The sequence below is a fragment of the Corvus cornix genome, chromosome 4, assembly GCF_000738735.6.
Source record: "Corvus cornix cornix isolate S_Up_H32 chromosome 4, ASM73873v5, whole genome shotgun sequence".
In the NCBI taxonomy this organism is placed as follows: domain Eukaryota; kingdom Metazoa; phylum Chordata; class Aves; order Passeriformes; family Corvidae; genus Corvus; species Corvus cornix.
In genome coordinates, this window is record NC_046334.1 from 46,219,047 (window position 1) to 46,234,679 (window position 15,633).

The 15,633-nt window shown below is 38.1% G+C and overlaps 1 protein-coding gene across 1 annotated transcript in view; it reads left to right on the plus strand.

The window, feature by feature from the left end:
- The window catches only part of SCFD2 (sec1 family domain containing 2), a 195,733-nt gene that overhangs the window by 19,560 nt on the left and 160,540 nt on the right, over positions 1-15,633 (plus strand). Inside the window, 1 exon segment of the mRNA XM_010402156.3 lies at positions 15,418-15,545. Within this exon segment, the coding sequence (XP_010400458.2) occupies positions 15,418-15,545 (128 nt within the window).

The window sequence follows — 15,633 nt, forward strand, 5'->3', positions numbered from 1 at the left end:
AGATGTAATATTCTCAAGCAATACATTTGTTGTAAGGATCAGACTTTATATTTAGTATAATTCATTGCTTTGTCCAAAACTGAAATTAAAATCCCTGACAAGTAACTCTTTAATATACACATTCTAAAGAGCTGCTTGCCAAGAATTTTGCTGTACCTTGTAGTGCATAAAATCCTACTCAGAAGCTTTCAATTAACTTGATTCATGCAGTAACTCAGTCTGGCATTCTGCATAAGCTGTCCTGCAGCTTGTAGGAATGAAACATTTTGCTGAAACATTTTGTTGGACTAAAAGGCAGCCGGTTGAAATTCAGATGGGGTTAAGTGGTGGTTATGAGTATTAGAGAGTTTTAAGAAATTATTTGTATGCACTTATTTTCCTTCACCCCTGCAGCGTTTGGCCACTGTTAGAGGAGGGAGAGTGAATTTTAGGGTAATGCTGGAATGATGGTCTGTTTTTATTACAGTGGGCAAGAGGGTAAGAGGCCTGTGATACATCTGGGAAGCCTTTCAGCATCAATCCTTCCCTTTATCTTGTGAAGTAGTATATATCCAGATCTGCTAATTGCAAAACAAGGTGGATCAGGTCACAATAAGCAATTCTACTTCTGACAAAAAGAATTTCACTTTTCAGTGATTTTTTTTTTTTTTTTTTAAATTTGTCTTGAAGGAAGCAAACTGGCCTCAGTGTTCATCTGGATATCAGTTGTTTTGTTTCTGGCAGTCCTCCAGTTGCTGTGGTGTGCTTGGTTGTTTATTTGGACCAGTCTGCATTTAATTGTTGCTCTGGGGTCTAAAGATCAGGTGTTGCTTCTGCTTTTGAATGGTGATGGACAGCTGGAATAACCTTTTGAATTTTGTTTCTTTGTTGGGTTTTTGTTTGGTTGGTTTTTAACTCTACTTGACAATGAATCTACATGCTATTTGAGGCTACACATCTTACCTTTCTATTCTTTCTACAGGAGACCCTTTTGAGAAATCTTTGAAGACTTCCAAGGAATGTATTATGGCTGTAGGGGTGGGAGTGCAAGAGAAGAATAGGAAGAATACAGAGAAGCTTAGTGCTGAATACCTGTCAGGAAGTGACAACACTACCATGTATTTGGTGGGAACTGAAACTTGTTTTTCCAAGTTCAAGTATGCTGCATCGTTATCCACAGAGTGCCCCAGTATCACCGTAATTGTTTAAGAGCCTCTTTAGTACTACTGAATAATGGAAAAGTTTTAGGTAGCTAAATGTTGTGTTGCATGTAATAAAGGCTCTTCTGCAGACATGAGTGCTATGAAGCTATTGCAGAAGGGAGAGAACCTTACCAGCTGGTTAATAGATAAAAATTCTAACAGTATGTATTATGTATTTTTAAATAACATAATTTTAAAAAGGAATAGCTGCGGGTCAGAGGAAGGATAGAGTTAAACTGTTTTGAGGTGTCCTGACCACATCTTAGAGCTATCCACTTTGCCCAGTGGATAGTTAATCTGCTTTTCTCTTTGCACAGAACATGTTCAGAATCATGTCTGTATACAAGATGGAGCTTAGTGGGATTTAAGACTTCAAGGATTAGTAAGACCTAAAGATCAGCTGGCATCTGTCAAAACCCGCCCTACTTTCCTGAGATGCGTCTTGTTTGTTCTCCATTACTTTCAAAAGTAGACTGCTAGCTCCCTCTGCTTAGGCTGTCAGCAGAGAGGGTTAAAATGATCCAACCTTGTGTTTGTTAAGTACAGTTGCTGTAGATCAAAAAGAATAAGCCTTAGAAAAAGATTAATAAAATCCCTCTTTTCTTGATATACTTAACTTTCAGTAGAGTTTTTGAGATAATCCAACTTGTGAAAGAGAGACACTGAAATTTACATATTTTAAGACAATCAGAGGCATTTGGTTGCAGGGTAATAATCATGCAAGATTATAGGCCTCAGAGGTTCTTGAAGTCTTGAACTGTCATAAAAGGACTTCAGGCTAGGACAACGATCTGTTTCTTGTTGATACAATTGCCAGGCACGGCTTCTGTTTCAGGCTGTTTGCGTGACTAATGCTTCCCTTCCACTCATGCTTCAGCCTGGCGAGCAGTGACAGCTCTGTATGTATTCCTTTTCCTACACTCCTTACCTTCCCAAATGTGCCTTTGTTTCCTCAAGATTTGCTTCAGATATAACATCTTCCAGAATGAGCATGACAACAAAGAAACATTGCAGTTTGAACAGTAGTCATGCAGTGGTGTGAAACATCACTGGTAGTTGGTTTTGTAGACTGTGAGTAGAGCTGGCTTGAGGAATTTATTTAGGTTGGACCTGGTCCTTCACCAGCCAGTTCACGCTGGTGCTGTTGCTTCTTCTAGTAGTTCATTGGAGCAGCCTTACTTGTTTAGAGGAATTTTCTTTCTACCAAAACATTTAGTAGCTGATGCAGAAATTATCTTGTAGCAGTATCAGCTGCCATATAAAGTTGGAACGCTGTTAGCTTGCTTACATGGCTTCCAGCGTGTGTGCGTGACAGTGTTATAGTTAAATCAGAATTTTCCAAAGTGAGCCGTGGTGTACCAGTCAGTAACCTAAATTCAGTAGTTTTGTAATTTGCAGGCAAAAAGGCTTTATGGAATTAAGCACTATTTCTCCTTTTCACAGGGTAGTTTGGAGAAGATGAAGAGTCCTAATCCAAGCAGTTTCTCCCTGCAATATCATCCTCTTCTGTTTAGTTTATTTTACAAATTTGATGTACTGCATTGAGATTCCACAGCACATGTAAGGCATGACAATTTATATCTGTATTCTGATGTCACAAATAGAGATGATCTGGTTTATCTGCATGTGTAGCTTTGTTAGTGTTGACTGCAGGAACTCATGCCTTCTGATCAACGAATCAATATGATTACGCAGAAGCTTCTTATTGTTTAAAATACACTCCACTCACACATCTCACAGCTTTAACATCATACCCTACTTATACACTTTACTTGCTTATACATTCTACCTACTTACACATACTTATACAGTTCACTTACTTATACATTCTATAACTTATAACTTCCACATACCACACTACTTATACCTTTTACAACTTCTACCTAACACAGTACTTATGCATTTTACTTGCTTATCTTATACAGCTTATACATATGCATATTACTCTACCTATACATTTTACAACTTTTACATAATATAGTACATATACATTTTGCAACTGCTGTGCATGAGATCTCACATCGCTTGATTGGTTTCTCTGTTTTGTCCATGAGCTCTGCACGCACTTTCCTGATAATACAATTGGTTTTAATCAAGTGCAGCACAGTCCTTTTTTATCTATTCCTTGCTGTCTTGGTATTTAGTTTTTCAGCTTCTTCTTTCTCAATTTTTTTTCATTTTAGCACAGTTTACCTTTCAGTCCTTGATGAATTCCTGAGGGCTCTAACAGGCAGGGCTCCTGATGCAGGCAAGCAGCATCAAGATGATGACAGCAACAAAACCTATCCAGCAATCAGCAGCCAAGTTAGTCCAGGAAATCCAAACAACAAGACAGCAACAGACAGGGAGCAGATATAAGCCTGTCCCTCCTTTTCCCTCAAGCCTTCAGACTGGAGCTTAAAAACCCTCTTGGAGCTGATGTGCTGAAGCTGAAGATGTAAAGGCCAGGTGAAGCCAGTGAGGGTAATTCCAGCCTGGTCCCACTCTGAGGGCTCTGGTAAAAATAACTAAAAATGGTTTGGCTGGGGCACACTATCAAGGTTCAAATACCTTACAACAGTTGACACATGTCATTTGCAGAAAGATAGCTATGAGAGGAAAGGTAGTCCAGGAATTGCAGAGATTTTGTGTGATGTTTAGTACACAAGCAGATCCCTCTTGATCTTGAGAGGTGTTACATTTGTAAAGCTTTTGTACTTTCTCGATGCTGCTGGTCACAAGCTTATACATGTAACATAACATGTCACTGCTGTAGCTTAACAACAACAATCAATGCAGAATTAGAGGGTTAGAGAGTTCATGTTGCTTGTGACAGTGGTAAGATATTTATACAATTTTACAATTTTGGGCATGTATTTTTATTCCATCTCTGGACTGTTTGATAACTATTTTTCTACTCATTTTGTTCTGATTGCATAGCATTTTCTAGAAAGACAGAACTAGTAAATTTTAAAATTACTAACCAAAAGGAATTGCTAGTCATTCTGTAAATCCTCCAAATGAAACTCTGGTTTAATATGGAATTTACCTTCCTATCTTTTCTACTACTAAGGAAAAAAAACATTTAGAAGTGTAGTTTAAGAAAACTGCCCTAATGTTTCACAATATATAATCTAGTTGAATATTCCCTATTATATTGTTTCCTTATGTTTCACCTTTTGTTGACCTTCAAGTTTACAGGTTCAAGTGGATATTAATGATCTTGGGAATAGCTAGAATAAACAGAACTCAAAAGGAATGAGAACCCATATCTCTCCAAGCTGTTTGTTGGACTGTGTAGTTTTATTTTTTAACACAGGAAAGTGCTGTATTGGCCATCTATAATCAGCTGAAACATTGTAGAAATGCTGTCTGTCTCGAGGATTATTGTGACCATATCATTTGACAAATATATATGTATATGAAATTCTACATAAAAAAGAGATCTGGATATTTTACAAGAAATTTTTCAGTTAGTAAGTGTTCTAATATTAAGCTGAAACAGAAATTCTGTGTTACTAGTCTATATAAATGGAATAGAATAAGAGGATTTCTAAACCAGTTTTCAGGTACTTTGTGTGTACGTGTGCATGCGTGCATTTGTGCTGACTTATGGTAAAATACAGCGCAGGGATTATTTTTCTGCTATCTTGGTGTAATGCAGACTGGTGTCATTGGTTTATACTATTGTTCTTTGATATTGGAAGCAGCAATGAGTGGAGTTGCATTACTTTTTAATAACATCATTCATGCACAGCTGCATTGTCTCATGTATGTTGTTATTAGCAAGTAAAGTTGTTTTGTGTCATAGATGCTTAAGTGTATATGTTACACTTTTTGGCTTTCTGAAGCCAAAAAACTTACTGTATGTGTATCACAGCATATATATATGTGTGTGTGTGCGTACACAAATACGTCTATATTTAGATCCACATGAAACAAGACTGTGATTAAAATGCTTGTCCTTACAAGTTTACATGATGCTGGGATTGAGGAAATGTTTGATAAAACTGAAGATGGTGGGTTTGGCAAGAGACGAACGTGCTTCAGATGGTGGTTGACCACACTCATCAGACTTGTGTACATATTTTAATTTATAAGTACGGCCATCTGTAAAGTAGATATATGAATGAGCCAAATAGAGTTAAGTTTCTCTTTTATTTTTTCACTTAAGGAAAGAAAAGGGAAAATGTAGAAATCTATGTTGTCATTTACTTTTGTTGGGAGGATTTGTTTCCCTTCTTTTTAATCAGTTCCTCATGTGAACTGAATCCGTGCCAGCCTTTTAATAATTATTTATTAAATTTTATTGTAATTCAGTTCACCTGTGGGACCACAAATATGTCAAATGTCAAGAGCCTGATTTACTTTCCATTATCTGTAAATTAAGGAAAAGGAATTCATCCCAAAGCAAAGAGCTGTAGGTAAACAGAGAAGTTGTATGACATTTTGGGGTTGCTGTGTTGGTTGTGTTTTAAGTACCTCCTGAAATGTTTATTTTTAAGTTCTCCCATGCTCTGCTGATAACAGGGAGCATATTTCTTCCTGGTTTTAAGTATAGTGGTCATGGTTTAATTGGAACATAGTAACTCATAGTTTGTACAAAACAGCAGCTTTGCAACTTAAAATTGTGAGGTAGTTTAAAAACTGGTTTGATATCACTCTTCTCACAATTTTTGTCTGTCTGAAATAAACTTTTGATTTTGTGTGTTCTCAGCATATTTTAGACCTTGCTCCTATGTTCATGAAAATCCTGTCTCATACTTCCATATGCTTCTTTGTAAGATGAACAGAAACTTATTCTCTCATGATGTTCAATAACAAATTCAAAGAACACGTTCCTGTTACTGTTGGTCTTAGTCACTGGTTGTGTCTTATGAATCTTATTTTCTGTTCTCCTAATGGTAATCAGTAGTCTGTTTTATCGTCCTGTGTCTGAAAATGATTGCAAAATTCAAGTTAACTTGACTGGCATTGCCCTGAAGTGTCACTGTCTGTAGGTATGCCTTTATGAAGGTAAATATCAAAGCTTGAATATAGTAACTTGTATACAGTAACTACTCCTTATTGGTGTGTTTTAACCAACTTTCCCCTGGTGCACTTCACAACATACCCTTCTTTTGTGAGCCAGAGCTTTCAAAGAGTAACCCTTGTGGTCTGTCTGTTGGGGTATTTTTATGGCCATGTTGAGTCAGCTGTAGGCAAAACCAGTAATGAAGGAAAATGTGGGCTGTATCCTGTGGAGCAACCTGGCAGCCGCTCCCAGCTGTCAAGGAGTAGGCAAAGGAAGTTCTTTGCTTTCTGGTTTGGTTTGCATGATTCTGCATGCTGGGTCAGTATTACTGGCACAGGGAGATCCATGCCAAAGTAAAAACAGGGGAGGAGGCAAAATATTATGAAATTTTTGACTTCTAGTGGCAAATCTTGCCTTTCTATGAATGAATCTACTGTATTAGTCCAGTAAATACTGTACTTCCTTGGTATGTATACCCAGGTATTGAACAACATACAGGGAACTGTCGCTTCTCACCTTTTTTATTACCACAGATAGTTCAGGTAGTCCAGAGGAGAATCCATTGCAAAACTGGTAGCTGATAAGCAGCTCCCAGTTTTGCTCAAAGCACTTCAGCCTTGCTGGCTGCAAGCTTATTTGCAACACTTTAAATATTATTTCAGAACTGCTTTTAAAATGCCTGACAGCTTCTGTTTTTTATGTCTGTTGTTTAAAATAAGTGTTTTAAAATAAATTGATGACAAAAGGCTCTTAAGAATTTAGTCTTATTTTAATGGGTTTTTCTATATTTTTAAAATTAGATTATATTTTTTAAATTAAAAATTTATGGTGCTTGTGTCTTGCAGAAAAGTTATTAACTGTATAATTTGATAATGAAGTTCTCTAACATCTAATAAATAACAACTTGGTCATACAGGACTATGTTCTGAATATTTGAACAGTACCGAAACTTATATATGAGGAAATACTCCTAGTTTGGATATAGTAAATAGAAAACTGTATCACATATGCAAGGCTTCTAGTTTTCTTCTAGGGGAAGCTCAATAGTTTGCAGAACTTACAATATAAAAAATTCGTTTATGTGACCCTTTCTGTTGTAGGACATGATTTATTTTTTGCTTAAATATTTCACGAAGCACTGATTATTTTCTGAACTTTGCAGTGCACTTTAATTGACAGATTAATTTTTCATAGCTTCTTTCATCTATTTTTCTAGTGAGATTATTTCTTTGAAATTCCTGTTTGCAGTGTGGAAAAATGCAAATCTCAAAACCTTGTGTTGAGGCAGAAAAGTTGGTGTTTTAACAGCACTTTCTGTGACCTTTAGTGAATCAATTGTTTTATCAATCAAATTATGCTAGTATGAGTTAATTAATTAACTTGATCTTGATGGGACACAGCCTTCCTGGAGTATACACAGAAAGGAGGGAGAGGGAAGAACGGTTTGTATAAACACCATATGCAAAGGCTGAAGCTATCAGCCTGCCATTAGCCCTTTATCTAAGAGGCCCTTGGCATATAAATCAAACAATAACCTCTCTGTTTTGACTCAGTGCCAAAGTATACAGCCACAGTTGAGTCTAGGACAGATTACACCACCGAGTGGCTTGAGGGCTTGCAGTGAAACTGGGAAATAACCATTAAATTATTCAGGAACATATTTATGTTCTTGAATATTGTCTGTTGGGCACTTTTTTGGTACTATTTGCATGTTCTAATTGTAAAAATCAATACATGGAAGCATTTTAACACACATCTAAGTGGGGATGTGAGAATAATGTTCTAAGTTGAAGGGCTGCAAAGAAATTGTTTTTTAAAAGGTTTTGTGTGTTATGCCATGTTGCAAAATTTTTACTAATCTATGGCAGAGTCCATGCTCCTGCAGTTTTATGCAAGCACAATACCAAGATGACATTAGCTTTTTCTATTTTTTTTTCTAAGGTTAGGATGGATTAGAAAATAGTTCAAGTTTTTACTGTCTGAAGTGCATTTAATTCGGCTGAGCAGGACTGCCAACTGTACAAAATGTTCAGCAGCACAATTACAGTCTGCTGCTAGGAACCACTTTAAAACTTAAAGTTATTTTGCTTTCTTAGAAATAAATAATGTTAGTCCCTTCTGGGGATGTGCAACATACATTCATTTGAAAAAAAAAATTTTGTGGATTTTGTGTTTTTCTCTGAGGAAAGTATTGCTGAATCTTTAGTTGAACACACTGGCTTAGCCCATCAAGAGCATACATTGGCTTAGCCCATCAAGAGCACATGCCTGGGATGTGCTCAAATTGTAGCCATGCTAGAGACTGAACTCCTGGAAATACTAGTAGCTGTTTCTGTATGGAAGATTTTAGATACATGGTATTGGAGCTGTTTGGTCCCTTTCAGAAGGGTGAAATGAAGAGCAGCTTCATTCTCTGAGCCCAGCTGTGTTCTGGGAACATGGCAGTGTGGAGCTCTTCTCATCCACACGGCACTGTCCACAGCATGCCCACACAATCCCTGCGGCAGGGAGGAGCTGCTGCTCGGGGGAAGCTATTCCAGATGTTGTTGGTTGTTTCCAGTTGGGGGCTGCTGTCTGTGTGGTGGGGTGCAGCCAGGGACTTGGCTGTCCCCACCACAGTTGTCAGGCTGGCACTTGTGCCCAGGAGCCCACAGTACATCTGGTGGAGCCTTGGCACAGCCTCTGCTGTCTCCAAAACAGCAGGGCAATTGGAGGAGGGAGGGTGTCTCTTGATACGTGGCCCTTTGCTCCGGGCTCAAAGCCAAATCGTTGCATCTTATCGCAGGCTTGTGCTTCTCCTTGGTTTATCGGTATTCAAATGACATATTGCAGCAATGGATTTGTCCTTCATAGTAATGGTCTTCTGACCACCTGGCGTCGTTTTTTTAAAGTGCTGTGCACTTAATGTGCATGTTGCGTTGTCTTTAAACAAATGTGGGATTGCAAAGGCAGTACTTGGCAGCATGCTTTTTTTTTTTTTTAGCAGTCACTCAGTTTTGGGCAGCTTTGTGGTATTAATGACCCTCTAATTTAATCTTTACTGAATTTTTCCCTTCTCCCTTCCTCTTGTGAAAATATACAGGCGCAGCTGAGCTGCGTCTGTATAGCTGTAAAGCTATATAGACGAAAGGTGAAAGCTTTGCTGATACAATAACCACAGAATCTGTCACATGTTGAGACTATCACAGTTTTCCTTCTGATCTTTTTTTCATCTGTGAAAGTATAAACACGACTACTTTGTTATGCTGAAATTCTGTCATTTCAGCCGATTAATTTTTGAAGCCCACTCACAGTTATTTTCAGTCTCCTGTTCAGAGCCTGTGTCAGCGAATTGCTGTTTGAAATCCCATGTCCTTTGCCAGGTGTATAAATAAGAACATTTGCTTATTCTTTCTTCCTTAGTATCTTGCTCGTTATGATCTCCTCCACCTGGTTATTTGCTGTTTATGCTGTTATGATGTAGGCTGTGTTTTCACCTGATCCCAAGAGGTTTAAAATCAAAACAAAACTGTATAAAGTCATCTTTTTCTTTCTTCATTTAAGCTACAGGAGATCTGTGAAGGAAATTCTATGTAGATACTGATTTCTCAATTTGGCCTTTGTAAAGGTTGTGGAAGAGACTCTTGACCTGTTTTTCAGTAAGCCTGGAGGCATGGCAAGGCCTACAAGTAACTGAAAAAAATGCCAGTGTTTTATAAGGAGAAAACAGGATGACCTGAGTTTGTCCTGTTAGGCAAAGAAGTCCAGACAAAAATCCAGTCATAGATAATGTACACGTCACTTTTATCTTCCTTGACTGGAAATAAGATCACATCAAAATAATTCACAATAGCTTGCCAGAAACTACGTTTGTGGCTGATAATTTTGGTGATTGTGGTATGCTGCTTGGACAAGAGGGTTTGATTTGTTTTTATTGGTTAATTACTCATGCTGATTGAAGAAATATATTGCCAAACTAGTACTGTAAATGCTGGGGGGTGTTAGGAATGGTCTATTCATACATCTGAAAACATAATGGTAAATGGGGAGCACTTAGTAATTGAATGAACATATTTTCTTGTATAGGCTTATCACTTCCTGACCTTTTGCTCTTGCATTAGAGACCAGGAAGACCGTATTTTAATAATTTGTAAATAACAGACAGGATCTGAAGCAGTAAGGGAAGTAAATATCTTTCTGTCCTGGTGATATGAAGCAAGAGACATGTCATTTCAGCCAAGGGTGAATCGTGGTGGTGTGCACTGGAGCCTCTCAGGATAATAAGTGCCCCCAGATTTCTGTCTTTGCCTCTAGTTTTGCATCTGCTCTGAGAGTTTGCTCTCCATTGACTGGTGCTTGATTTTACCTATTTCCAGACTACTACCTCCAGCTTGGTAATAGCACATCCCAGTGCCACCAACCTCCCCTGTTCTCCCCAAATTTGTTTAAAATTAGTAGCTTTGAGACTAAGCCTACAGATGATCAGGGATAGGGGCACTTTCTATCTGTAAGATAAACTTGGCAGTGTTGTACTTGCAGGACTGGACCAGACCAGATCAAGAGAATAATTTACAATTATTTTAACAGATGCAAGATTAGGCATTTGATTATCAACCTGTAAATGTCTAGATCAAGTAAATTAGTTTCGTGATCAGAACATGTTGCTGAAAGGAGTTTCATGGGAATGAGAGAAGTGAGTATTGCTGAAGCTAGTGCACCATCACCAAAAGATCTGCTTACCATACTATACCCTTCTGGTTAGGATTTTGGCTTTTTCACCCTGGCATCTTGCTACCAGTAAACAACAGATTTCATTGTGTGGTCTTTCCTTTGGATATTGTAAATTTGAGAAGCCATCTAGTTAGCCATGTCCTGGCTTAATTGTTTTATTATTGATTTTTATTTTTGTTCTTCCATCTCTCCTATCTTTAATTAAAGAAAGTGTGCCTCTGGAGGCCGCAAATCGGAGCTGCTTTGAAGCACCTGCATCAAGCTTTAGTCAGCATGGAACATCCCAGTCTTTCTGACGGGTTCTCATCAGCACCTTTTTCCTGGAACTATTGCCAGCTGGTGTCTCATTTTAGGATTTGTACAGACTATGGGTCTGATGATTTGGTCCTTTTTCCCTCTGTCTTCATGATTCAGCTTTGAAAACTGGCATGCAAATACCAGAAGTGGGGAAGCTGCATCCTTTAGGTTTCTAGATTTCTCCCTCTTTCTTTATGATCTTTTTCATTGTCGTTTAAAAGTACAAATTATATGCAGTTAAACTTTAATTAGTTTTGGAACAGAGAGTGTCTCATTTAAAAAAAAATGTGTATGAGGGGAAGTGAGAAATTTGCAATTATGAGATGTCTGTCAAAGACTGCTTTGTGTAAATTGAATGGTATAATTGTGTCCAGTGGAGATTTTCCTCTAGACTTAGTGTGGTATTTTGTTTAATAAATTTTCTACCAGGTTACTGCTGCACTTGTTTTTATTAAGTTCTGTTTTCTGATATAACTGGTTGATAAGGTACAATGACTATAACAGTAAAAGGAAGGGACAGGGTCAAATCCATGAGCAAAACTCTACTCTTGTTGGTGAAACTGATTAATCAGAGAGACACCAGAACTGTAGCATTCTCTTCTCTTTGTCAGGCTTGCCGTGCCCTGCAAAACATTTTGTAATAGAAATGCACAGAAGTGTGTACTGCAATACTTACCTAATTTTGTGACATTTATTCTGAAGGGTTTTGAGTTCCTGTGCTGTACTGTTGTGTAACTGTAAAGGATTTATTTTTTCTTAAGAAAACCGTCATCATTCAGACAGTATCTTTTAAGAGTTTTGTAATGCATTAAATATTAAAAAAACCAAAAACTGTTTAATTTCAGAAAACTACTTTCAGAGTGCGGAGGTTCACTAGATAATGCGCAAAATCAATACATAGTTCTTGGGAAGTCAAGGAATGCAAAACAAGGGAGAAACTTGAGTTGGGGTGCTGGATTCCATAGAAATCACTGATTACCAGTGTCACCAGATTGGGGCATTTGCACCAAAGCAGAGGAACTGCAGATGGGAAAAAGAGAAGGGGAAGGGCACCATGACAAGAGCTGGAAGGCAGTTGCAGACAAATGTCTCCCCAAAAGGGTAAGATAAGATAATATATTTTCCAAGTGTTAGAAATCTCTAAAAGGAAAATGTTGTGGTAACTTCTCAGATCAGGCAAGAGGCAGCACCAGAGCCCTGTACTGTGTCCTACTGACTCATTCCCAGCAGTCATTCCTGTCTTGTCACTGATGAAGGTTAAGAGTGGGCTGTTGTTCAAAGCAAAAACCCTTCTTGGAAAGAGTAATGGTGGGGGAACAGGAAAAGTGTTAGCAGCAGAAAAAATACAAGTACTTTTGTGGCTCTTTTCCCCTATTATATTAAAAAAAAGAATGGCTGTGCTTAAAAATTGTTTTCTGTGGACTGACCTAGTCAGTTGACTGTGCTAGCTATTCATATACATTGACCTCATCCTGCTTATATATAGTTATATATATATGATACCTAAACCACTAAGTATTCTGCAAAGCAGTGGGAAGAAAAATGTCTGCAGAAACTCTGGATGACACAGAGATGCAGCATACAGGAGTGTGGTTGACTCATCTGCTTTAGGGCTGTACCACAGTTGTTTTGCTTTTTGCTATTTTTGATGTATTAAAGCAACCCTCAGGGATCCTGAAAACTTTAGTTCTTGGGATTAAAGAAAAATTTACCATGGCTAAAGGAGGAAGAAAGAGTTTACAAAGCAAAAAGCAAATCCACACCCCTCCCCTTTTTTTGTTTTCTTAAAGCATTAGTATGACTCATTCTTATTTTTTGTTTCTTTGTTTAGTTTAAAATAATGGGTCTGTTATTTTGGAAGGATTTTATAGTTTATTAACAAGTAGAAGTACCAGCTGAAACAGGGACTTGTCCTAGTGATGATACATGTTGCTTTCAAAGACCTTGCCCTCTAAAGTGACAGGGCTAATCCACACATGGTGTGGAAAGGGCGAGCAGCAAGCAAGGATAACAGAAAAATGGTGTAACCTTGTCATATACACTCTTTTATTGACTTCTATAGGTGCTTTTAGGATGAGTTTTCCACACTTTACTGTTTGCTAAGTATCTCCATGAAGTATAGGAGTGAGAAAGATGAGACTACAAAAACCTGTGGAAAATCTGGTAGGCTTTTATTTTAGTTTCCTTATGTTGCTTGTTTCCCTTTGTTTGAAAGCCTTAGCTCCTGGTGTCTTGTTTCTGTGAGACTCTGTGCTTACATTTATGGTGATGAAGAGAATTGTGAGAATGAGAACAGGTTAAAAATCTTAAAAAGAAGCTTGACTTTTCCTCCAAATAGGGGGAAAAAGTATCTTTAAACCTAGCTTCCTGCTAGGTCCAATTCCTGATCTCTATAGATTTGGTGTTGGAACTGTATGCTCAGGAAGCAGTTAGTTATCAGGCAATGCAGTGGCCTTATAAAATCCAAACCTCAGGCACAGTTGTAAATGACAGTGAGACATACCCTGTCAATGTGATGTGAACAGGATCAATACAGTGCATTTAAAAGTGATGTTGGGTGGGGAGTAGGCTGAGTAGTTAATCTGTAAAAATAGCATACCTGAGGATCATAGAATCAGAGCTATTAGAAGACCTCCAAGATCATCAAGTCCAACCTTTGACTGAGTAAACCCCTTCCCACTAAAACATATCACAAAGTGCCAGATCTGCTCATTTTTGAAGACAGCCAGGTATAGTGACTCCACCACTTCCCTGGGGAGCCTCTTCCAATGCTTGACAACCCTTCCCATAAAGAAATTTTTTTATTGTATTGAAGACTCTAGTTGCTTTGGAAATCTCTCGTTTCTTGCACTATTGTATGTTACATATCACTGTAGTTTTTCTTGTGAAGAAGAATCTCCTTGAGCTGCTGCCCATGAAAATTCGCAGCATCAGTGCTCAGATCACACTTGGTGATGGAGTCGAGGGAGCTGCTGCAGGTGCTCCAGCTGCTTTTGAGAGGTGCTGCCTCCTGCCTCTGTGTCTAGAAAAAGGCTGAGTTGCAATGTGTGAAAGAGAAATGGAAAGACTGTGTTAGGTCATCTGATTTTTTTTTTTTTTTCCTCAAAGCATGGTAGTAGGGTGAAATTTGCACTTCCTATTCATTTATGATTTGTTCAGAGGAAGGGTAACTCAATCTTCTTCCCATGGTCCTTCCACCCACTCAGGCTTTGACAGAGGATGTGGGTTGCTGGGATGTCAGAAATGGGACTTGGCGATCCTCTTACCTGGTTTGGGAGACAGCACGGATTTGCTAAATACAGCCCTGGTGTTGCAGCAGAGCATAAGAACAGCTGCTCTGAAATGGGCATCAAATGAATTATTATGGATTTCTATTTCCATGAAACAAAGCTGCTTTGGCATGTTTATAAACATGTTGTAAATGACATCAAAATGTGTTTAGGCATTAAATGTCTCCTGAGGAAAAAACATAGGGAATCTTTTGCTTTAAAACAAAAAATAATTTTTAAAAAAAAAATTAACATAGTTAATCCCAATGTGTGGCTTTAGCCCCAAGCAAGGGATTTTCCTACCTTATCCTCCCGCTAGTGTGGGAACACTGAATTAATTCACACTAGCAACAAATGCAGTGTCCTCAAGGAAAGAGAAGAATGACAGGGAACTGAGTGCAGATGAGCGACACAAATGCCTAATCGAAGTTTAGCAGCAACAACAACAAAAATGAAATCTGTAATTACAGAAATCAGACAGTTACTTTCTGCTATGGATTATTCGTTTCAGATACAGAGAATCCAAGAAATCCAAAGTGATGGTAGTTCATCAATTCGTAACAACAGTCTTCAGCATTGGAAGTACCAGCTTTGGGATGTAAACTCTCATGGGGGAGTTAGACCCCATCCTTTCCATAACTTTTTAGTAACTGAAGAAGTTTGGACGGTTTCTGATATTCCCATGGTTGAACAGTAGTGGTTACTTTTAGAATGACATGCTTATTTATTATATGTGAATTCTAATGCTTTATAATTGGTAGCAAAAAAAATCTAGCTTCTTTTCTGTAAAACTGTAGTAACTGTTCTGCTAAGAATAATCAAGCTTTTATATCACTTTATTTTTGCTTATATTCTGCCCACCTGAGAGATTACTAAGTAGAAGGATTCATCTCAAAACATAAATGTTGTCTTAAGTTTACTCCATTATTCAAGCAATGTTTAGTGTAACTGTGTCATTTTCTTATAGTGATCCAGCTGCCAAAGCTCTCTGGGAGTCCTTCATGAACCTCAAACAAAAGGAAGCTGTGATGGAGGCCAGGAGACACCTTGTGGAGGCTGCAAGCAGAGAAAATTTACCTATTAAGATGAGCATGGGTAAGTAATGTGACATAGTGGTTCCACGTTCCCTTACATAGTGGTAATGTGGAAGATGATGTCAGCTTCTCTTTTTCCACATAAGCCT